The 25948-nt window shown below is 38.4% G+C and overlaps 2 protein-coding genes across 4 annotated transcripts in view; one reads left to right on the top strand and one right to left on the bottom strand.

Moving 5' to 3' along the window:
* The first annotated feature begins 3692 nt into the window (after positions 1-3692).
* LOC139135656 (interferon-induced protein with tetratricopeptide repeats 1B-like) overlaps positions 3693-25948 on the top strand; it is a 75992-nt gene continuing 53736 nt past the window's right edge. Inside the window, exon 1 of one of the 2 annotated variants that reach the window (XM_070703183.1) lies at positions 3693-3953. The gene's annotated coding sequence lies outside the window, so the exon portion shown is untranslated. Of the gene's footprint in view, positions 3954-24560; positions 24690-25948 lie in introns of those variants that run through there. The other variant, XM_070703180.1, reaches the window with a different exon arrangement.
* LOC139135657 (monocarboxylate transporter 10-like) lies at positions 4597-25872 on the bottom strand. 2 transcript variants are annotated; one of them, XR_011553017.1, is made up of 5 exons: positions 25548-25872; positions 22452-23062; positions 7524-7911; positions 5884-6481; positions 4597-5738 (listed from the first exon to the last, which is right to left on the bottom strand). XR_011553017.1 is itself a non-coding variant. In XM_070703189.1 (4 exons), the coding sequence occupies exons 1-4, from the start codon at positions 25741-25743 to the stop codon at positions 6156-6158; spliced, it is 1521 nt and encodes a 506-aa protein (XP_070559290.1). In that variant the 5' UTR covers positions 25744-25872; the 3' UTR covers positions 4597-6155. The 2 variants fall into 2 exon arrangements, 1 of the variants encoding a protein (XP_070559290.1); XM_070703189.1 differs by having other exon boundaries at positions 4597-6481.

The raw sequence follows: 25948 nt of genomic DNA, 5'->3' as shown, positions 1-25948 counted from the left end.
ATTTTCTGAAGTTGGCAGCCCGGTGACAATATCTGGTAGCCCATACATATTTTTGTTCAGGGGTATCTTTTTTCATTAACCAGACAAGAAAGGGCTTTTTCAAGATTCTGCCCATGAAGTGCCAGTGAATTTTCTGGTCATGTGAATACTTGTACACCTTTAATGCCAAAGGAAACAGGTATAATGGACGAAAGTGGTACTCAAAAGTTTTGGTGGCCTATTGACAACCCGTTTCACTCTCAGAGGTGTATGCAAATATTGATAGTCGTCATGACAACAACACGACCTTCTCGGCACTGAGACATACTGCAGCAGGGCTAAAACCATGGCCCTTTTGGATTCTGTGATTGATACATTATGATCAAAATGCAACGAAAATGCGTTTCCATTGGCCATCATTTCCTGTGCCTGTCATTCAAGTATGTCAGTTCAGATATTTAATTTTTGTTGCAAAGTTCCACGGCAGGGCCGGTCGTCTTCGTAATTTGCATACAAAGTCAAAGCATGGCCTTTCTGTGTCAAGCTGGGTTTGACTGTAAAAGTGGCGGACCAGACTTTGCATGCCAAGTACTGACTGAATTTCAGGTCCCAGACTGTAAAGTTAAGTGTTAAGGATAGAACACCAATTAAACGCCTTTTTGTAACACTTTTTGAACGCGTCCAGACGTTCAGAAATTTAACACTACGTGTTCAACCAATGTTCAATTTTTTAACACACGTGTGCAGATTTTGAACACTTCGTGTTCATCAGACATTATATTGAACACCATGTGTTCCATATCTGAACATACGTTGCACATGAAACGCGTTCAAAAATTGAACGCATTTACGCGTTCAAAGGGCTGTAACACTTTTTGAACGCATGGACGCCGTTCAACGATAATGTGTTAAAGGTTAGAACACATGATATGCACTTGTTGAACACCTTTAATTTTGCGCGTTCATGGGGTGTTCAAGCCTGGAAATAACAAAACAGACCACTTATATTCAGTAAAATTATTTTATTTAAAAATACACAAAAATTCCTTTAGTAAAATACAATTATTTAGTGTCAATTGGGCACATAAACACCGTTGGTGTTTTCCTCTGAAAAACTTTACAAAGTGGCCATATGGCCACTTTGTAAAGTTTGTCAGAGGTAAACACCAACGCTAATAAACACCTTCCTATCAAAACATAAACAAAAGAAAATCCCCATAAACAGTGTAGATCGTTTTCAAACAATATGAACAAAGTAGTGACAAAACAGGTTTTACTTATTGTGGATTACGTTATATGTTCATACTTGCAAAAACGTACGAAAACATCTGTTTGAAAAAGCTAAAAATTTGGCTTACTTGAGTATATCACATTTTGATAATTCCTTATGTCTTAAAAAATGTCTGAAATGTCTTTAATGTCTCAAAAATACAATTTTGTGTATTTCATCATAACTTGTAGATATATGATTAGGAAAATCCCAGGAAACCTGTACTCCAAATATTAAATGAATCGTACTGGCCGTTTTGAAGAAAACGCTTGGGATGTAAACATTTGAGGATGATGCCACACATTCACCTATGATATAAGGTCTACGTCCTTAACAGCAAAGCTAAAATCAGTAACAAACCGAGAACAAAGACGTCTTGATCTAAAATATAAAATAATCAAAGATTTGGTAGCAGGCTATGATCAACTAAATGTTACTGGCATAAGCCTTCAAAGACGTGACGTCTCCTTCATCAGATGCAAGGGTGCAATGAAGATTTGAAGCAGAAAGCGACAGAAAATTCAGAGTGGAAATTTCAGAAAATTCCGAAATTTAGAGTGTACATTTTTCACTGTGAATTTTCTGTGGCTTTCTGCTTAATTCTTCATTCCACCATTGCATCTGATAAGGGCGACTACAAGTATTTGAAAGCTTATTCTCCAGTAACATTTAGTTTAATCATAGCGTTCTGGACATAGCTCAGATAAATTCAGAACAAAAATACAGAAACTTATCAATTCAGTTACTAACCCTCGAAAGTTCAAATCTACATCAGAGATGAACTGAGGTTCTCAAGCTTGTTCCCAGACAGCTATCTATAATATTCTTCAATTTCTGTACCAATAGCTTCTGTAATAACTCTTCGATTTCACGTTCATCCAACTTTTTACATCCTGAAAAAATGCAACAAAAGATAATATGGCGACATGAGACTTCAAATGAAAGACAATTTGGCCTTATCAGGTTAAGGAATAGGGTGACTTTTGTATACAGTGCCTCTTTTCGTCAATGTTACAAAATATTGGCTTCTTCGTGTCATCAACTGATGAAAAGTAAAAGCAAAGCCAACTCTCATCTGCTAAAACAATATTCTTCGATGTTTAACTAAAGTTTTAAATTTACTTGCGATTGTGGTTACTAAAAGACATGTGTAAGCTGTGATTACGCAGCGGTAATGTGGCATATCGATCGCGCTCGGGTCAAGGGTCATCGCTCCAGTTATGACCCTTGACCCGAGTGCGATCGATACCCCATGGCCCAAAACACTGCTGCGTATTCACAGCTAGTGTATGGTCCACCAGCCACTGAAAGAAATAAAGATTTTTCACGTAGTTAAGCTTTTTCAAAGTACAATACAATTAATTTCGAAGGATAATAATACAGATGCTTCAAAATCCAATACCTTTTAATATTTTGGAGAGAAAACTTACCCTTTCTGGTCTTGCTTTCGCACTATCACGACTTAAGCGTGCGCTTACAAGAAAAATGTCGCAACTTCCGTTTTGATGCATCATGGGATAAGAAAAGGCACAAAACTTGAACACCAAGTGTTAAGAAGTAGAACGCTTCTTGCACGCCGATGTTAAAATTAAAACGTTCATGGTGGTTTTTTGATTTTGTTTTCAAAATTTCAACCCGTAATAAACGTGTAAAATTATTTTTTATACTTCCTTTTTTAGAAAAAACATGCTTTAAGCAATTGTAGACCGGAAATATTTTCCACTTATTGTGAAATTCGTTACACCGAAATCTGTTTACGTATTCCGGACAGCGAGGCAGTAGTAAAGTTAATATAGCCATTGTACAGTAAAAAACACAAAAGATTGTTAATTGTTTCACAGTATTGTAAAATTTCTGTGATGCTGAGTTTTTGAACACTTGAAGGAGATAGTTGTTAACACTACGTGTTCAGGTTTAGAACATCATTGTTAATAATATGAACACTAGTGTTAACAATATGAACACTAGCCGTTCAAATTTTAACACCGACATGTACATTTTGAACGCGTAAAGACGCGTCTAGCGTCCGCTATTTTTACAGTGCAGGCTTTGGTAGTCCATGTGGGCTACCATTTCATGGATTTTGGTAGCCCGGAGAAAAGTTGGTAGTCTGTGGGCGCAGGACTACCGCTAATTTCGAGCCCTGGGAGGGAATAGACATTGATGACTGGAAACTAGCATGATTGTGTCAGCGAGCAGAACAACATGCAGGAATATTGTTGCTTACATGGTACAAAAATCTGTAACAATCTGAAAAGATAGCGACTTTGTTCCTTAAAGAAATTAAATAAATGTATCTCGGAAGCAATGAAATATCATCGAATAAGTGTGCAAAGGTCAAAGGTCAGCACTGAGACATGTTAATTGGGAGTGAGACCAGTAACTTGCAAAACGACACAAAACATGTATTCTATGAGTCAAAGGTCAAACTGACAACAACTTGCTTGAGCTCAGCCAAGCTTTGCCAAAGTGTCTCAGTAAAACCGAAAGGACGGTGGTGATCACAAAATATGTCACTATGGCACATAGTTGGACAGAGCATCGGACTTAACAAGTTGACGAAATTCTGTTTTTCTACTTTCACCCTGGACTTCGAATGTTCATTGTTGGTTACAAGCCGCTCAGTTTCAACTTTGTCGGAACGACTGTCTAAGACAGGATGACTCAAGAATCCACATGAAGTAGTGAGTCTGTTTACTGTCTGGTGAGTATCTTGGTGTCTTTAAAGCAACTAGAGATGTCCTTTACTATCCTCGACTAACGCCTTATAATAACTTGATGCCCTTTCAACGCGGAACCGATTTTATGAGACGCAAACCTTACACCTTTTTAATCACAACATTGCAACCGTCCAGGTGAACTATTGCATTCAGCACCAGAGTAATATTACAGCAGGGTAGGGTATTTGTTGACAATGACAGAAAGATTTTGACAAGAAGTCAGGTAACTTGACAAATTGCTTTCCCGAAAATTGTACCTGCCCTGCTAATTATATCTGCTATGTATATACGCATACCTCGCCGCTCATATAAACAAACCGAAACCAAAAAACTATCTACAACTGTGCACCGTATACGTAAGCGTAGCGTTCACCAGTACGGTCGTGTTGCATCGCCGTGAGAAACGAAATTGAGGTTGTTATTACTGAATACAAAATTTGGCTGTATGTTGATAGTTTACATTTTGAGCGTCGTCTTGGGGACATTAAAGCCAATTATTTTGAGGATGTCCCATTTCATTATTTGAAGAATACCATTCTTTATTATCCCTTTATGTCCTCGATATTTTGACCCCTTGTAAGTGTTAAATCAGTATCACGTACATAGAAAGGCAATTCACACGTAGGGTTAGGTGCTCTAATTATTAAACAGTTTTTTATTATCTAAAAACTTTAATATTCGCCGGCGATTCCAGTAAATCATGATCTGAAATGTCAGAAACCTGACAGTTGATACTGATAGACTTGAAAGCCTTATGGTAAACCGATAGAACGAGTTCGATGTTGTAAATTATCCATATTGAATACATTCTCGAGACTTGAACGGCTTAGGGCACCATAGGTTCTACGAACACGTCAATACTAATATTTCACCCAGTATACACATCATTATAAATTCGTCTTTCGAGTACTCTCAACAAGCATTGACATGACTCAGATAGGCGAACCATAAAACACGTTCTTTACACAAACCGGTCCTTGGCAACGAGGGGCAACGTCTGAGGCATTTAAACATTGTGCAGCAATGCTAGTTATGCCTGTAAAGTCTGAATAAGAATTAATGGCGGCATCAAAGCATTCCAATGAAAGAAGACTTTTCGAAATTTCAGAGTTTGCCCTGTTGACGAAAGTTAAAAATACTACTTAACATGGATAAATACAGAAAAGCCTCTGTCATTGGAAGAGCGTCGACTTGACGGGACAGACTAGGAAGTTTTTATAGACATTACAGACGATGGCAAAGACACGTATCATATTAGCTAAGGAGGAGCCCGCTTATATTTCAGTAGTTTGTCTACAATATTGATCGCCTCTTTTACGTACAAACTAAGAAGAATAATCTCGTCTATGAATCACAAACCTAACAAATGCTTGTGATATAATCGAAAATGAATGGCTTTTTCCTGTTATTACATGGGACAAAGATGGTAAACGAAACATAAATTTGATTTAGGATGATTTGACGGTCCGTGTACCTGAACATAAAATCATCATTTATGTTCTTTGTTGATAGAAGGTCATTTGTTTTGAAAAGTTTTCTCCGAATAATACGGACACTTGAGGCAATACGGGTACAATACACACCAGGGAACTTTCGATGACGTTTGGTAGAAATTACACGATCTTGCGTACGTTAACATAATACAGATCTCTGTAAATAAAATGAAAGATCACATGTACATCTGTTGTAAATCTGGACAATAACAACGATTGCATCCAGAATACGAGTACGAGGCGCCAAATGTAAAAAAATGAATTTACACAAACACCCTTATTTCAGAGATAGAACAGCTAGGAAATGTATATAGAGAGGAATTTTTGTTATATATATATATATATATATATATATATTATATATATATATATATATATATATATATATATATATATATATATATATATATATATATTCAACAATGTTGGTAACTATCGTAAAATATTCCAAAAGGAAATATTTCTCCAATGTTATACACTGTATGTATCACATTCCAGATTGTATAAAGCTAACCACGCCAAATCAGCAATTATCGGATAATAGGATACATGTAATTTGAAGTGTCAGTCCATGCTCTGTTTCACTGATTACATTCACCAAATGACCTGGTGGACATGTGCAGACATTTAAATTTCTGATAGATTTTGGCACTCATCTTACTGACATTATAGAGAAAAAAATATTTCATAATGTCACATATCTTCGTCAACCTCACTGGTACTACTAATAGGAGCTCGGCCTTCTACTGTCGTCTCACGGCGATGGCGTGGATTGTCGACTAACTCGCCATCTCTACCGGGTTGGTCGATAAACCTTAAAGGCAGCCTGTTGACATTTTCATCTCCGTCGTTGTCAGTGACATCACGTATAGGTATGTTTTCTGCATTTCCTTCTTCTCCGCCTTCATCCTTTACAGGTTTCAGCTTCACAAAACACATTATCAAAGCTCCGAGTATGGGAGGAATTCCGGCGAGGATGAATGCTAGGTTGTACGAGCCGGTGATGTCATAAATTAGACCTGCCAAATACATGAAAAATAGCTGTTTACGAGTAGACAGAAAACCCTATAATAATAGTTATTTCGTAAAACAAGCGTTCAGAAAAAATATTCGGGCGGGCAAAATATGCTGTTTCTCATGATCAGATTTTTCTGGTAGAGCAAAAGAAGCGGCGGGCGATTTCTTTTAGGAATCATAACCAATAATTTTATGAAAATGAATATTGAGGTAATATTTGTCGCGGGAGAGAAACAAACTGTGTACTATAATTTTCTGTTTTCAATTGTTTCCAATGGATTTGTTAATTTTGTAATGAAACAAGAGCAATTGCCGATGAAGTTTTTGATTCAAGCGGACAAGTCCCTACTACTTTCGATGTTTAGTCAGTATTTGTGTTCTTTATCTGGTTCCGGGTCTACTCGCTGGACCAAATCACCATCATCATACAAGTTTCAATCAAACTACATCGTTTTCTGTGGTAAAGTTTGACCCGTGAGAGGGAAATGGGTTGGAAGGAAATAACCAGTATTCCGCTTGTTAGCACTCCCTGTACATATAGTCACATTGGTGTAGATGACCTTGTCATGGATAATAATGCATTATAAACACGATTGGAATTAATTTGGGACAATGGGATGGTGAAGTAAGGTCATTGTAACCTGCAAATGTAAGCTCATCTAATTTTCTCTTGAAGTTACACACTTGTTTTTATGAGTAATTTGTAAGATTGCAACATTCAGCTATATGGCACCAAACACTTTTGAGAAATTTGAAAAATATGAAGATCCAATTATCACAAATAAGTTCCAATCGTGTTTATATATTATAGTAGTGTTAAGTCCAAATTTTGACCTGAAACCAGTGTACCGACATAAACTTATACAGGGGTCTGAAGAACTGTACTTTGATCTGAGTGACTTCATTGAAGGAAAGTATCTCGCACTTTAAAATTGAAATAGCATGTCAGTATGGAAAGTTGTTTCCATTGGAATCATTAAAGGTGCTACTTAGGTAGGGATACGTGAGCCTGAGAATGAAATGAATGAAACAAAGAAAACTTACCGGCTGTTGGTCCTCCAACAAGCATAGGAAAGGCGATAGTGAAAAATATGAAACCTATTCCTTGACCGGCGTCGTCCGGTCCGACAATATCACGAGCCACCGGCACCAGCATACACACAAAGCATCCATCAAAGATACCCATGATCAACGTAGCCACCACCATTGCTGGAAAACTCATGACAAGAGTAGGAACAAGGAGGTTGAACAGGCCGATGACTATAAATGACAGTTGCTGAAACTCTATGCGGGTCATAACACGTTTCACCGCTGGTTTGTCGGATATGTACCCAGGCGCAATACCACCAACGATCGAAGACAGACCTATGCATGATATCAAGATTGGTCCGTTTGTGCTTGGATCGGGACAAACTTCTTCAACGTATTTAATCTGCAAAAACAAATAAGATTAAACCCTCAATTCTCTCATCTGCCCCTGTGGTATATTCGGCAAACAACAAGTACCACTCATCTCAAAGCAATGAGCTAGGTGTGATAAGTACGTAAGGTTAGTATTATTGGAGAAGAAAATAACAAAGCTTATCAAATGGATCCGTATATGCTAATATTGCTCGTCCCTGTGACGTTCACCTTACACGCCTTTAGTAGAAGAGGTAGAGGGACAGTCCTAAATCACTAGCTCTTGCATTAGTTCTTGTTGACATTGTTTCTTCTGGTTGTTTTGAAAGGATATCAGAGGAAAACAAACCAAAAATTTGTTCGACCTGTTTATTGAAGTGACATAAGGGACTTGGCAGAAATTACAGGCGGGGCCGCTGCATCAAAAATAGTGACCCTTTAATGGTTCTTGCACAATATAAGTGACCTCCCCCCCTTATCCGTGCATGAAAATAAGTGACTCTCCCCTGTTACTGAAAGGATATTGTCGCGGAATCTCTACGATATAACTCGTGTGGACATTTCCAGGTAGATAATATTGTGAAAACTCATTAAGTTGGCTCTGAGTAGCTAAACTTGTAAATATTCATGAACTCCGTGTAACTTTTATGCGCCTGAGCTTTGACTCTTCTCTAATCACATTCACAAAATTTGCATGCTCATTTAGATCATTTGCATCAGTCCAAATCTTTTCTAATTTCTTAGCTAGTTTTTCTCTATTTGGATTGTAAATGCGGTAAAGATGATTTTGTCACAATACAAGAAAACAAATTATAACACACCACATGCTCATTCTGTGTCGTGATTCGCCAGAATACGTCACGTGACGAGAAAATAGATACGTCTAGTCCCACCAGATCGACAAAAGTGACGTCAGGGGGTATTTTTTGAAAAGTTATTTCCCTAGGGAAATAGTCCTCACAAATTTTGGAAAAGTGCCCGGTCACGTGACCGTAGTGTCGTCTGACCCTTTGCAACAATGACGGGCGACTAGAACATGATGTGCGTCCGGGATAGGTGACGACACATTCTCCGAAACAGATTTTCCAACATTTTCCAACATTCTAACAGCGTAGGAACTTGACCAGCTAATCGACGGAAAAGATTAAAGTACAACTAAGGATGTCGCTAGGTATGCTTAGTATATTTTTGAAAGAAAGTGGTACCACGTACAACTGAAACCGCTTTGGAAACATCGGTCAGTAAACTTGTCACAATGGATTGTTGCGGCGCAAATATCAAAACACATTAAAAACTATATAACAATACAACATGAGCATGTGGTGTGTTATAAAACACCTATAGCTTGGTCTTTATTTGGGCTATAGCGCTCGTCTATTACCCCTCGTGGCCGTGTGTTACCAGAAACACATCGCTATACCCCTAGGCCTACGGCCTTGGGGAATAGCGATGTGTTTTCTGGTAACACACGGCCCCTCGGGGTAATAGACGGGCGCTATAGCCCTCATGACCAGGCTATAGGTGTTTACTATACAACTGGCTATGAATTTGAAACTCCTGGAAGTTGAATTATTTGACTCTGCCGATTTTCAAAGATGTCAACTGCACATAGATTTTTGTCTGTGCCACACTAGTCAGTTTACTACCTATAGTGTAAAGGAGTTCTTCCTCAGTGAATTAAAGTTGTTGCTGCATTATCAACTTTTGTCACGTGATTAACTACGCTGCCCTCAACTGCTGACCTGTGATGCTGCCAAAACTTAACTGACTTCCCAACATCTGGTGGCGAAACCCGGGACGGAACTGGTGGACTGAACTGAGTGAATATACTGGTGGACATCACAGAAGGTACGGATCTGGCGGACTGAACTGAACTGAACTGAAGGGGACTGATCTGGAAGAGAGAGGACTTAAGAAGAACACTCCCACTACTCTTGGCAGCAACTAAAGAGGATATACTGAAGACTCTACCCGTGAAGTTTAGGTGAACAACTGTGAAGCAACATTGAAGAAACTAGAATTTTTTAACGCAGACAAAACTGCAAGAACTTTCATTAAGTGGTGAGTTATCAACTTTCAACTAAACTTCACTGACTTTAGAAACTTCAAAGATGTCACTCCCCAACTTAAAAGGACTGAGAACTAGGTATAAAAATCTACTAGAACGAGAACTATGAAAGACTATGTTGAGAAGTTTAAAGATGCCACTTATAGATTATCCTTATTGGTTGAAGAAACTAAAAACTGAGAAGAAAAAGAAAAATTTGACAATGAAGAGGTCAAAATAACTGACCTTATGGCTGCTGTGGGAGACTGTGTCGGTGAATTAACGGCATTACAGAACAGTATTCAAGTAAAGCAAATGACTGTACAATGTAATCTAACCAAACAGATGGAAAGATTGGTCGAAATTCAAATGCAGACTCAGTTTCAAACTCAGAAACTACTAGAAGCCCAAGAACAACAACTTAAGTGGCACTCGCATCTATCTGGTGAATCTGAATCTGCTGTTCCATCTCCAGTCTCTGTGAAACTGCCTAAACTTGATTTGGTATCATTTAGTGGTGATGTGCTTGCATGGGAAGAATCTGGGACTCTTTTGAGTGTACTATACATCAGAAGTCTCATCTGTCACGAATAGAGAAGTTCAACTACCTGAGGAGTAAACTTCATGGTGATGCACTGAACGCTATATCAGGTATGACCCCTTCAAATGAGAGCTATGATGTAGCCGTGAGATTACTTTGTGAGAGGTTTGGAGATAATCAAACTGTAATTAATGCACACTACTCGAAATTAATCAGCCTACCAGTATCAGCAAATCAAGCAGGCAGTCTACGAACACTATACAATGGTATTGAAAAACACTTAAGAAGTTTAGAGGCCATTGGACAGGATGTTAACCAGGACATTTTTGTTTCTATCATCACGTCCAAACTTCCCAAAGAGGTACTGTTCCAGCGCGAGCTGCAAAAGGGATCTAGAGAGAAATGGACAGTATGTAAACTCAGAGAACTCCTTGAACGGTATTTCACGGCTGCCAAAGCAACTGATAGACAGACATCACAGAACTTTCCTTCCACAAAGGACAAAGCAACCCTAAGAAGTCACCATCAGCATCCAAGTTGTACGCAGAATCATCAGTATCATCTGCTCAAGTCTTGGTTATTGGTGAGAGGGGACCAACTCATCAAGCCAGTGAAAACCTAAATCCTAAGAGACGTTGTCATTTCTGTGAAAAACACCACTGGAGTGATGAATGCATGAAGTATTCAACTGTTGAAGCAAGAAAAGAGAAGGTCAAAGGTCAGTGTTATGTCTGCCTAAAGAAAGGACATCGATTGAAAGACTGTGTTGTCAATAAGCCATGTTTTTCTGTCATCAAAGAAAGAATCACCATAGCAGTCTTTGTCCTAAAAAGTTCCCATCTTCAAGGAAAGAAAATACTCTCATTACTCAAGGACATCTTATAGATAGTGAACCCAATACAGAAAAGGTTCTAATGGCTTCCGGAGAAATTGCTCTCATGCAAACTGCCACTACTATGATAAAAAATCCAGACTCTTCATTGAAACAGTCTGTTTGTATCATGTTTAATTCCGGAAGTCACAGATCATACATCACAGAGGATCTAGCAAGAAAAGTAAGACAGAAAACTGGAATCGTTGAAGAGATGTCTATTGTCACATTTGGAACTCAAAACTCAAAAGTGATCATATCTCCAGTGACTATATTGGACATTTGTCTTCGAGATGGTTCAGTTATGACTGTCACTGTAAACATTGTTCCACAAATCACCGGAACTTTACACCGAATGCCAATTCACACTGAGACATTTCAGAACTGGGACATTTTCTGGAAATAATTCCCTTTGGCTGATTCACTACCTCAGGAAACTGAAACTTCCACTATTGAACTACTTATTGGTAACGACTACTATTTTGATCTGATACTGCCACAGAGAGTTGAAGTCCAGCGTGGCCTTCATTTACTTGGTTCCAAACTTGGATGGATACTTACTGGAAGAACACCAAGTAATCCTGAACCAGCAAACGAGCCGAGTATGTTAATACTCACACTTGGTAGTCAACTTGGCAGTGAGACTCCTATGTACACAAGTCCTGATTCTTCACTTAACGTAACGCCAAATCTTGCGGACTTCTGGGGTATGGAAACAGTCGGGATGAATGACTCTTATGAAGAATCGGATGATGACCGAGCACTCGAACACTTCAATGCAACTGTGAAATTTGAAAATGGAATATACCATGTCAAGTGGCCTTGGAAAGAGGAACAACCTGACTTGCCTGAAAATCGTGAACTTGCCTATGGGCGTTTAAAGACATTGGTCCAGAAACTGTCCAAGAACCAAGATCTTCTAGAAAAATACAATGCCTATTATTGAAGAACAGAGAAAAGAGAGATAATTGAGCAATTGACAGACGCATCTGAAGAAGAACACAAAAAACACTATATGCCACATCATGCTGTGATTAATCCCATGAAGACAAGCACAAAAGTAAGGATAGTGTATGATGCCTCTGCCAAAGTAATGAAGAACTCTAAGAATCTCAATGAATGTCTCTACCGAGGACCTGCCATGCTGAAAGATTTATGTGGACTATTACTACGTTTCAGAATAAACAAAGTTGCCATGGTAGCGGACATTGAAAAAGGCTTTCTACAAGTGGGACTTCAAGCCCCTGATAAAGATGTTACTAGATTTTTCTGGTTAAAGTACTGTAAAATTCCAAGGGTAGATGGCAACCTTCAAACCTACCGATTCTGCCGTATCCCGTTTGGTGTGATTTCAAGTCCTTTTCTTCTAGCCGCCAAAGTGGACCATCACTTAAAGAAAGATGGAAGTCAGACCGCACAGAAGATAAGAGGCAATATCTATGTGGATAATGTAATTACCAGAACTGATGCTTCGCAATCCGCTTACAACTTCTACACTGATGCAAAGAAGATCTTCGCAAATGCTTCTATGAATTTCATGAGTGGACATCCAACTCAGAGTTACTATTGAACCGTATACCAGCGCATGATCAATCGAGAGGTGACAAGATTAAAGTCCAAGGATCAAACTGGAATGTGAAAGAAGACACAATGACTGTACCTGGTCCTAAAATAGAGAAGCTGTTAGTAGTGTCTACAAAGCGAGAAGCACTACAGTCTATTTCCTCAATCTTCAATCCCCTTGGATTCTTCACTCCAGTAACACTGAATGCAAAGCTTTTTCTACAATCACTGTGGAAAGCAGAACTTAACTGGAATGGAAGACTTGACGAAGAAAGTCTAAGCCAGTGGAAGTACAATGCTAAACAACTGCAACTCGTTCCTATTCACAGTTTCCCAAGATTCATAGGGACTGGCGATGAGACTACACAAGTAAAATATCAACTGATGTGCTTCAGTGATGCCTCTACTCGTCCTTATTCAACGGCTGTCTACTTGCATCACCTGAAAGGGAAATCGTGTCAAGTCAATCTACTGTTATCCAAGACCCGTCTTCCACCTATGAAGAAAATAAGTGTACCAAGACTTGAATTACTTGCCGTACTCATTGGTGTACGAGCCCTCAACTTTGTAGAGAAGGAACTTTCACTTCCAATTACAAACAAAATGTTGTGGACAGACTCTCAGTGCGCGCTGAAATGGATGACTGATCGTGTATAAATCATTGGTGTACGAGCCCTCAACTTTGTAGAGAAGGAACTTTCACTTCCAATTACAAACAAAATGTTGTGGACAGACTCTCAGTGCGTGCTAAAATGGATGACAACAAAGAAGCCTCTTACTGTGTTTGTGGAAAACAGACTGAAGGAAATTAAATCCAACTCTTGCATCCAGTTTCGATATGTTGACACAAAGGAAAACCCTACTGACATAGCAACAAGAGGAGCATCCTATGGTGAACTTGAAAATATGGTAAAATGGTGGCATGGTCCGAATTGGTTATGTAATCCTGAAGACACTTGTCCCACTTGGAATGCATCTGAAGTCAACAAAGAACTATTGAAAACTTTAAAATCAGAAGAAAGAACAAGAATACTATATGAAACAGGTCTGTTGTCTGGGGAAGACTGCAGCTCAACTAGCCCCTTTGGCATCGATGACAAGAAATTCTCATCACTGATAAAGCTTCTTAGGGTTACTGCTCTGGCTAGTCGATTCATAAAGAAACTGAGGAGACAGCATTCTGAAGAAGGCCCCTTAACTGTAAAGGAAATCGCACAGGCAAAACTCCTTTGGGAACTTCATGTACAGAGAAGAAACTTTCCTGACGTTTTGGAAGCCATAAGAAGAAATAGAAAACACAACCTGAAGTATCAACTAGGCATACAACCAGATGATAAAGGGCTACTTCGTTGCCATGGAAGACTCATAAATTCTGAACTTTCTGAAGGTGCTCTTCGCCCAAAACTGCTCGCTACGAGGGACCACTTCACCAAACTTGTGATTGAGAGCTATCATCAAAAGCTTCTTCACTCAGGAACTTCACAGACATTGGCTCAGACTCGCCACGAGTATTGGATCCCTCAAGGTCGCTCACAAGTAAGAAGATTCCTCTATGACTGAAGAGTTTGTCGACGAGCTGAAGGCGGTCAATATAAGATGCCGGCTATGGCACCATTTCCAAGGAAGAGAGTGACACGATCACCGCCCTTTACATATACTGGACTTGACTACTCTGGACCTTTGTTCATCAAAGAAAGTCCAGGTACAAAGAAAGTTTGGATATGCTTGTACACTTGTTTAGCTGTGCGAGCAATTCATCTTGAACTGATAAAGGACATGTCAGCAGAACAATTTCTCCTGTGTTTACGGAGATTTATTGCTCGCCGTGGAACCCCTGAGCAAATAATTTCTGACAACGCTCCTCAGTTCAAACTAGCAAAGTCTGTCTTGGACAAAGTATGGATGAATGTCATCATGGACCGTGGTGTCAGAAAGTACATGACTGATCAAGGCATCAAGTGGAAACTCATCGTTGAACTTGCTCCTTGGATGGGAAGATTTTATGAGAGACTTGGTGGATGTGTTAAGAAGTGCCTTACGGAAAGCTATAGGAAAAGCATGTCTCACATACGACCAACTTCATACACTAATGATTGAAGCTGAAGCTGTTGTGAACACTCGTCCACTGGTTTACGTGGATGATGATATCAACTCGTCAATAACCTTGACTCCAGCAGATTTCCTGACTCTTAATCCGAAGATTGGAATGCCCGATGCTGAGCCTGACTCTGATGATCCTGGCCTAGAGTACAAACTCAGAATGTCATCTGCTGAGAAACTCTCACAAACCTGGAAGAAAGGTCAACGACTTCTTAACCCTCTGAACCCCGTTCGGCACTAAACTGCCGCAAGATGACCTTTTGACCCCTGATTTTGCAATACGTTGACGTCAGGTCCTTTTCCGCCTGAATAGCAATGCCAGCCATATAACACTGAGTCAGAAAGCTAGGGGGCCTAATACGACTTTCTAAACAACCACATACTGTTTCACATACGAACAGCTTTATCAAGTTCGTGATATCTAAGCGGCGATCGTTAGCGAAAGTTGACAGGAATTTAAAAATGGCGGCCGACGACAGCTACACTTTGATCCGTTATAAGACGGGGGTGTTTTGGGGGATAGTTTTGACCGAAGCCGAGTAGAAATCCGCTCAGAAAGTGAACATCGCACATTAGACCAACGGGACATCGATGTCGATCAAAATGGCGTCCTATGACCACACCAACGGCGAAGAAATTCAGCCGCCAGTAGAGCAACTGGAAGTCCGACCCGTGCCTTCAAAGTAATCCGGCACCGCGGCAGCGCAGAGTAAGAAAAGGTAGGCTAGTTCCTCTTTATAATTGACAACTTGCAGTGCACAGTTAGATGTATGTATCGATGATGACACTTGGCATAGCTCGATGTTTATTAGTAAACATGACAGACCTCAAAGCAACAAGGCAAAGACAGAGCAACAACAGAGATGATAAGACAGACGTTGACAGATGCAAGATAGGGCATTTAGGGCATTGTTAGGTTTACTGTAGGACGTGTCCTACTGACTGTAGATGTGTACTGCAGGCGGAACTTACCGTCTGTCTTTTGTATTACATATGGTTTTATATAAATATTCCTCATAATCTTATTGTTTTTTATTCATGGATACTAATGCCAAAGGTGAACTATTTAGCTGCTTGTTCAAATGTAAGGAGGATACAGATAGTGTGTGTAAGCATTGTACAAACTTATTATTTGTGGTATAAATTTTATCGAAGCAAATGGGTGCTAATACCTTGCAGATTTCCATCAAGAGTGTATTACATACTCTTATATTTTAGTATTTGCAATATGTAACTGCAACATGTTTGCACTACCCTGACAGAGAGAGAGAGAGAGAGAGAGAGAGAGAGAGAGAGAGAGAGAGGAGAGAGAGAGAGATGTAATAGTAATTCCTTAGTCCATATCAAGCTTTGTTCTTCTTATTTATAGAATATGCCACCATGAAAAAGGCATGGCTTTGTACTTGGATTATCTTACTGAAACTTATTTGCACAAAATATATAACATTTTAAAAATTTTGTATTTGTTTATGTTTCAGGCAAAGAGAACCTATAACCAGAAGGCAAGGAGTGTGAAGCAAGCTAGGCAAGGAATGTTTGATCTTATGGAGGGTTTACTAAATTTAGGCCATCATCTGAAGACAGACAACGTTTATACAAGTGTTAGGATAGCAAGACCTTTATCAACAGGACACATGGCTGTGTGGAACAGTCAAATTTAGTTCTGCTCTGCTAGACATGCTTACCTACGTTCAGAGGGAAATGATGTTATTGAGGATAGCTGGCCCTTCCTTGGATGGATAGTAAGCCAGTCTGTTTTCTGTCAACTATTCATTCACCAGAGGACGATGGTCCACCGGTGACTGTATGTCAGCATCAGATGACATATAGGACCGTGTAGATACTCAATTTATTTTTGTCTCCAAGTATAACGCTTGGGGTCTGTAGTATTTATTTTGTACAGAGTAATTTGTTTGATAGTAAAAATAGTATCATATGACATTTTTGTACTGTATAGATACTATATTTGTTGTTGTCTTCAAGCATAATGCTTGGGGTTTATAGTCTTTTGTTCTCTTCAGAGTAATTTGTTTGATTGTAAAAATGCAATTGAAGGTAGAATGAGATTTACTGTATGTGATTTATAATTTGAGAAAACAAATGAGAAAGTTTAGTAGGTTTACACACAGTACTGTACTTTGAAAAGACAATATACTGTAGGTCTTTCTGCATTTTTTCTCTTCAATGTTACAGTTGGTAGATGGAAAGAGGAAGACTTACAGATTACATGCATAGCTCAGAATATGATAAAAGACAGTGATATCATCAATATTGATTGTGTTGTGTTCTACGACCCAATTTTATTATACAAATGATGTACATGCCACAAAACCCACCTTGTCCAGATATGGTTCCTTGTGATATTTTTAGGGTTTTGGTCTGGTTTATAGTGTGTTGCTACATTATTTTTACTTTTTTTACTAAAGAAAAAATATAATATTGTTTGGTTACAATGAAATTGTGTGTTCTTATGTTTTTGCATGCATATTGGATGAAATTTGCAAACTCGAATAATCAAAGTCTGCGTTTTGCAAAATGATTGTAACATTACTGTTCTCTGTGGTTTGAAAAAAGCTTGTATTGGATTCATAAAAATGATGTTCAAACATTTTCTTGGAATCATCAGTTGTAGAAAGCAGAATCTAATATACATTTAGACATAATTGAGTAATGGGAAGTGATAAATTCTTTAGAATGTCACCAGAAAGAGAAGCAAATATTTGAAAACCATTGTAAATTTAGAATACTGGTGGCCATTTTGAATATTTAATGAGGTCATGTGACCAGTATTTGCATATTTCCTGGCAATTGTTATTCTACAATTCAAAAAATATCTTGTTATTGTGGACAAATTTTGATGAATTCAATAGTTAGATGTTATAAAATAGGATACTTGACCTGTCTGACCCCAATTCAAGGGCACAGTGTATAATTCTTCACTTACGAGTGAGGACAAGGACATCTGTGTAAGTTTATCAAATCTGTGTAAAGTTTATCATAATGTATAAAGTTTACATCAAAGTTCATGGTCATGGGACTATAAAATGTGATTCAGCATTGGCATATGATACAATATTGATTATTTTTTACTGGAAAATTGGAAAACATGTAAAAATAATGATAAATTTCTAATGTTGGCGGCCATTTTGAATACTTAATTAGGTCACATGACTAGCATTTGCATATTTTTGGGACAAGTGTTTCATTGTCATTCAAAATATACATCCTTACCATTTGAAATATTTCACATACAAGATGCTGGATGTTATGTTACATTATGCTTTGACTGAACTAACCCTTATACAGGGCCTTTGTTTACATTACACTTAGCAGGCCAAAACTATACAAAATATCAGTGTTTTTCATAATTTTTGTCTCAATATTATATGAGTTCATGCTGATGTGATAGAAAGCAATGGTTTGGTGATGAAAATGATAAATTAATGAGGATTTCCTATGAATATAAAGAAATATGTTGAAAAAATACAATATTTTATATGTTGGGCGGCCATTTTGAATATTTAATGAGGTCACATGATCATAATTTGCATATTTTTGGGACAAGTATTTTATGTGATTCCAAAAATATATTGGTATGGGGGACAGTCTTTGCTAATTTAAGAAGTCAGACATCATACTAGATGGTACTTCCAAATGTCAACTCAACCCCAGGGCCTTGGGGTGCAAAGGGTTAATGGATTCTGGAACAGGTGGAGAGATAGTTACGTACTCAATTTGAGAGAGAGAAGCCAGAGACATTTAAGGTAGATAAATACCAAATCGTTCATTTCTCTGTCAAATTTCAGCTTTTGTAAACATTGTGGACACATTTGCATCGCTATTTGCATAATCCCCCTTGAGTGACACAACGGTGCGTGGCAATAGCCAATTTACATAATGACGTGCTGTGAACACGTCTGTAAACAATAAACCGTAATTAAATGTTTGACGAAGTCTAGTCCAATAAACAAGTATTCATACAGTTCCAGACATAGTCTACACCAGACAGCAAGTCGTTTTTCTTAGTGTGGTCAAGACATCGTGTCAACGACGATTTCTCAGCAGTGCGACGTTTTATCACTCTTTGCTTAGGGTTGGTCGGAGCCTGCACACGCCGCTTTACGGTGCTTGCCGTCTTTTTCGCCATGTTAGATAAACAATTAGTGAGATAGTACACTATCAAGTCTACGGTTCTGCAATGAGTATATAGCGTGTGAGGGGAGTGTGATCTGGGGAACGCAAACAAGCTTATTTACATATGAATTTAGGACACGCCCGCTATCAGTAATGACTGCTGACGTCATTGTTTTTCCCACTGAAGCCATTCGCTGTGGCGACGTGTCGACACGCAAGGCTCCAAAAATTGGTAGTTTTCCGCGATTTATTTTATTTTCCTCGGAAGTTTTCTTTGAACAACTGTCATTCCGGTCGACATTATCACTAGGTAACAAAATATGCCCGCGTTTAGGTTAATGCACGTTTAATTATCAAACGCCGTGGCGTCGAAGTAACAAAACAGGTTTTTTGCGTTTTTCTCGAATTCAATGTGTGAATGAGGTAGCCTTCTTTGGCACCTCGTCAATTCGCGCTCACAAACACTAGCTGCTTGAAATTCACACTGTCCATTGGAAACATAATTAACTCAAAATCCGTGTCTGGGATTTCCTTTATCTGCCTTTGTTTTTTTTAATGCGCTCTTAAAGGTGTTGGACGAAGGTGCTTTTCAAGGAATTTTAATTATCACGCCATATAATTTGAATGGAGCCTCCGAGAGAAAATCGCAGACGCGGTTTTGAAGGATATTGTCAAGGCTTGTCAATAAAGAAATTTCAACCGGAAATCTTGCAGCGTGTTTGCTTAAGGCAGGAAAAACCGGTTTTTGGAAGGTTCAGCAAAACGCTTGTCACGTGACTCTTATGCAAATAATGACCTGTTCTGTGCTTGGTCGGATAGCTCTATATCAGGGCTTTCAGAAAATATATAATTTATTGGGGTTTGGGACGTGTTCAATTGAGAAAAAAATAAAAATCTGAATGTGTCTAAAAAATCTGAATGTGTCTAACATCCTTAAGTGCACCAAGAATTCAAGCCCCTTCTCAACCGAAGACTGGCGATGTTGTTGATTCCTAAAAAAATAGTCAGATTTTTTTCAAATACCCCCTAACAAACCGTATTGTGTTAAAGTCCCCCTTCTTACTTGTTATAATTTTGAAGTCTTCCCCACCCAAAAAAAGAAAGCAAGATGTGACCAATATAATACTTCATCTGAAAATATCAAATCATAATACACGGGAGTCTGTTGGGCAAACTATTAACATTTTCCCCATAAAACAAGCTATATCTCTACATATATATGTGTGATAATTCATGTAAATGTACTTTGCTTGAGGTGGCAGGTAAAAAGTGAATGTGTGTACAAAAAATGTGATCTAGATTTCATCATTAATGTTGATTCACAGTACATGATAGTAGGCCTATATGAGAAAACTATGAACGCGTATTTTCCAATATAAACTAGCAATATCTTTTCATCTATAGACGTTTAATAAATGATATAAAAAATTACTTGATTAGCATGGGGTGTTTGAAGGTGCACATGTGAACACGAAATTTGATTTTGGAATTTCGCTGAAAATGTTGATCCACTATACATAGGAGTCTATGAGGAAAGATGTATATTTTGTTTAGGTACAAAACTCGTTAAATCTGTGTAATTATGTATGCTTGATTACTGATATTAACATACTTGACTATACAAGGGTGGTTATAAGTCTATGTGTCTGCAAGAAATATGATTTTCGAATTTAACCGAAATATTGATCCACTATACATTGTAGTCTATGAGAAAACAAAGAATACTTTTTTTAAAAAACAAAACTCGTGAATTCTGTGTAATAATGTATGCTTTATTATTGAAATTAATGTACTTGATTAGACAAGGATGGTTACAAGTCCATGCGTGTGCAAGAAATATGATTTTGGAATTTCACCGAAATGTTGATCCACCATTCATTTCGGACAGGATGCGCTTACTATTTTCGAAACACCTGACATCACTTCTTGGTCTTTTGGCCAGAGGTCCATATCTTTCTTTCATGAATTTGACTTTGTTTGTGTACCGTCTATCTACTGTCTGTTCTGTGCTGTTTTGTGTCTCTGTTTACAACTATTGTCTTACAAATTTTGACCTAGTGTTATTGGATTATTGATTGGTATGATTGTGATTATTTCAGTCCATGAGGACACTATGAATTAAAAAAAAATATAAACTCGGTAAATCTGTGTAATTATGTATGCTTGATTATAGATTTTAATGTATTTGATGAGACTAAGGTGGTTACAAGTGCACGTGTGTGCAAGAAATTGGATTTTGGAATTTCACCGAAATGTTGCTTCACTATTAATTGTAGGCTATGGGGAAACTACAAACAACACTTAGGTTATCTGCTCCCAAATTGTTATTCAAAGGTTGTTTGACCTGGCGCTTCCAGTTGATATTGATGCCATTATGCACTATTCTAAATTGTTTTTATTCTGTCAAATTCCTCAAAAAATAAAAATGTACATACAGTGACATGAACGTTTGACATCGACCTATACCCAATGTATTGCAAACGGGATAAGGAAATCTAATAAGTAATCTTCCAAATTGAAATTGAAAGGTGGCGAAACTTTCAGTCATTATAGGGAAGAGTTATGCACAACAGAGGAGTCGGGTAAGTAGAAATCATGACAACCTAAATTGTTTGCCTCAATGTGGCTGCTTGGGTCATCAATAAGTTGTTTAATATACCCTAAAACTTGCGCCCGAAGGGCACGCTGAAAATAGAAATGGCAGAAAATGCCAGAAGGTATTTTTTTTCTTTTTTTCAGTATGCCATATTCTTCGATAAGTGCACATGCATGTTCAGCTTTGATGCATGAAAAAGTGACCCTCCCCAAAGGTTTGCACAAAATTTTATGACCATTCAAATATGCTTGCGCAAAAATGGCGACCCACCCCAAAAAACACCGGCCCACCCCCTGTAATTTCTGTCAAGTCCCTAAGGAGCTACGGTGTCTCTTTCTGTCTGCTTGTCTGTTCAGATTGTTTTCAGCCAGACAGAAGGGGAAACAGGCCAACAATGTATTGTGTGGCGAGGAGGACACATTTTTGTACCAATTTGTTTGGGTTATTGGAAATTCTGCCTGTCCGAATTACTTTCGGCAATGAAGACACGCAAAAGATTCCTTCTCTCTGTCCGCCTGTTCAAGGGGATACATTTCTATTGTTCTCTTCGGGTTGCTTGCCGACAAAAGGAATGTTTGACCTGATACCTCTTCTTTCAAAATAGAGAGAGAAAAAAGTTGACGTATTTCATCCTCTTTATGTCATAATATAAACCAAATTTGCAGATGGCATTTGCTAATTTGTGTGTCTAGTAGGACAAAAACGTTAGTTGATCTTACCAAATGAGCAAACGGGACAAAGTAACCGAGAAATCCGACGAGGATACCAGCGCACCATATTCGGTAATTTCTGTTTCTCCATATCCTGAAGTTAACATGTCTGTTAAGCCATGACCTGCAACAGCCGACGTCATGTACTGCATCCGAGCCATCATCTTCGTTTTGGTTATTGTGGAATCTACGTCTAGGACAGTTTGATTTGAATGTCAGCGCACAAGGAATGAGCAGAAATCCTAGTCCAGCGATGAAATGCAGAGTGTGCCAGAGTCCGATCGAGTCGATGAGAAACCTGAGAAATGGTGGCAGGAGAACTGTGGAAACACCGCTACCACAGGAGGCGAGTCCAGCAGCTTTGCCGATCTTCCTATCGAAGTAGTGAGGTATTATGGTTAGAGAAGGAGTATAGGTCACCGAGAAGCCGACGCCGATCAGAATACCATAGGTCAAGTACAAGATTTCTAATCGTGTTGCGAAAGAACTCGTCAGACAACCTATAAATGTGATCACGGCGCCGACAAATGCGGTTCTTCGCCAACCAAACCTATCTGTCAAAATGCTTGAGATATAGGTTCCGAAAAACGTCATGAACATCGTGAGGGAGCCTATCCACGCTGAAAGAGACAGGAGTAGACAAAGCATAAATGTAGGATGAGTACGGGCCATGCTGTCTGCTGTAACAGCGATTTTCTCACAAACAGTGAAGATTGGTTCGTAAAAAGAAGATGCACAGTTCATTTCCGTGTAGTCTTATTAGTACAACTGAGACACAAAGAAGTTTTGTTCAAACAAACGAATGGAGAAAAATTTATGTTAGTATTTAAGCAATAAAGCACACCCAGCTACCGTACGCCACGAGATTTTGACCAGTTTACGACATATATGCATGAGCGATAGCATGTATGAAGTGAACTGGTCAAAAACGAGTGGTGTTTCGTCACTGGATGTGTTTTATTGCTCTCATATCATAACAGTATATTGAAATTCTGGCATGGAACATCTTAAAAGAATGTTTGCTATTGCCAACCGTGCTATCTTGCGAATATACGACAGTTCTTTTCACGTCTCGACCAATCACATCGCTGTATTTACGCCAGCAATAGACTGATATGATATATTTAACTGTATTGCAGCAATATCATAGGAAAGATCGATAGAATGTTTTCGGCCTCTTGTTGATGTGACTTGTGACTCATGACCACACTTCGTATTGATGATAAGATTGTCCAATATCGCTAACTTTTCAAGCGATTAAATCAATTAAATCGATTAAATTTGGCTTTGCTAAAACAAAACAAACACAATTCATCAAATTTAGGTCCAATCATATTTTTATTGCCATTGTATGATATAAAATTCAAACAAGTCGTGACAAGATAGCATCAACTTCCTCTCCAAAGATCTCAAAATATCTGGTGCTCTTAAATCATTTTATACCTTGGCATTAGCTTGTATCATCAATTAAACTTTTACGATAATACCATAATTATTAATTTGTCAGTTTAATTGTTACTTATACAAGCAACACCTGTTCTTTGTAAATTCATTCCCATCGAAACGCGCGCCGTAAAACCAAATCCTTTTCATGCAGTTTGGTATTTCACAAAGAATATCCGAAGAGCACCCGCCCCTCCCCAATCTTTCCTTTCGAGATATATCAGGAAAATACGGTGGTTTCAACCGGGTTCGAACTCACAACGAACGGCACCCACTCACCTAGCTGAGAAGCCACAGAGATAACCGAACTAATAGTTGTTACTAGATATATATTGTTTCTAGGTAATATCTAGAAAGTTATCCCACTAATCCCTTCGCACAACAATTGGCAATACCGATGCAGAAACTAACATAAACTCTAGTCAGGACAAAGCCGTCTTTAACGGCATAGGAAATCCAGAAACTAGATTTACTCGTTTACTCAGAATCGGTTTTGAGCAGGACAATTACAACTACTCTACGTCCTAACCCTAACCCAACATGCTAACCCAACAAAATCCCTGCCCATGCTTTAGCTACTTCAACAGATGATTGACATCAGGCACAAACCAATCAAATCTCGCCTTACAAGCGTAGCTTAATTTCCTATAGTGTGTGACGCATCTTAAATTCGTCGATGAAATGTTCCCGTTCATTTAACATAGCTGCTAGGATTTTTTCATGTCGTCACCCATGCTGTTATATTTGAAAAAGAAAGCAGACAACTGTTCGGGTTTTGAATCATGGTGCATTTTTTACAGTTGGGTAAGTAAAACGGGTCTTTATCAGGACCAGTATACACCAACAAGATGGGAACTAATTTGGGATAATTGGATTTTCATTATTTTCAAATTTCTCACTAATGTTAGGTGCTCCATAGCTGAATGTTGCAATATTACAAATTACTCATAAAAACAAGTGTGTAACTTTAAAAGAAAAGCAGATGGGCTTACATTACAGATTAAAAAGGCATTACTTCACCATTCAATTATCCCAAATTAGTTCCAATCGTGATCACCAAAACCCCCAATTTTCATTCCCATATTTTCTTTGCACTTTCCATTTTCTTGTTCATATATAACTGGAATGGATTTGTATATTAAACAAGAAAATGACGCAGGCAGATATGACACGAAACATTTTAAAAGTTTGTAAAGTAAAACTCGCCACTACGTCTGAGACATTTTCAAGCAAACCGATTCATGGTCGACCAACTAGATTATTCTAAATACGCCATTTGATAATCATAAGGAAATTGTTGATTCAATTGAGTATATACACTATAGGACACGATTTTCTTCGATAAAAGGTGTTATGAGATCAAGATAGTTACGGTGCAATAGTTTGACCTTAAAAGAAAAAGTTATGGACTTCTTTTACTCTAGAATAAATTCTTTGGAGTCGAAGAGGTATTTCGCTACAGTTACTAAAATCCAAAGCATTGGCGTACCATATTATAATTGCACGAATTTGTTAAGCATTTAACCAACAATGATTGTCTAATTATTTAAGAATACCAAACAGGTATGAAATATATAAACAAAATCAGCAACATTTGTAAACAAATATACTTTTCAAGTCCTCAAGTTCTTAAATTTTTAACACTTGTCATCAGCAAAGTACCTGTGTTGAAGACCTTTGCTCCAGACTTCTGTAGTTGAGGGTCATCGAGCATGGCCACGAGAAGGACACCGAAACAGTTGTTGAGTCCGAACACCGTCGCGTTGATCCAAAACGAAGCGAAACAGACGACCCATCCCCAACCACCATCTGGTGGAACGTACTCGCGGCCACGATCTTCCCCTTCATTGTCCGCCATATTGAATATGATACGTCACGGTAGATCAAGCGTCCGTTGTCGTATTATTTAAGACTATGGACTGAAATGCTCGTCTAAATTTAGAGAAACCCTGTTCAATTGTCGAAAAGAAACGTCCGTTTGCTTACTTTCATTTTACAAACCCATGTGATCGAAATGCTTGCACTTAATTGGTACATCATGTTGACCAATCACTATCATATCA

The sequence above is a fragment of the Ptychodera flava genome, chromosome 6, assembly GCF_041260155.1.
Source record: "Ptychodera flava strain L36383 chromosome 6, AS_Pfla_20210202, whole genome shotgun sequence".
Lineage (NCBI taxonomy): Eukaryota > Metazoa > Hemichordata > Enteropneusta > Ptychoderidae > Ptychodera > Ptychodera flava.
This window is presented reverse-complemented; position numbering and strand designations above follow the sequence as displayed.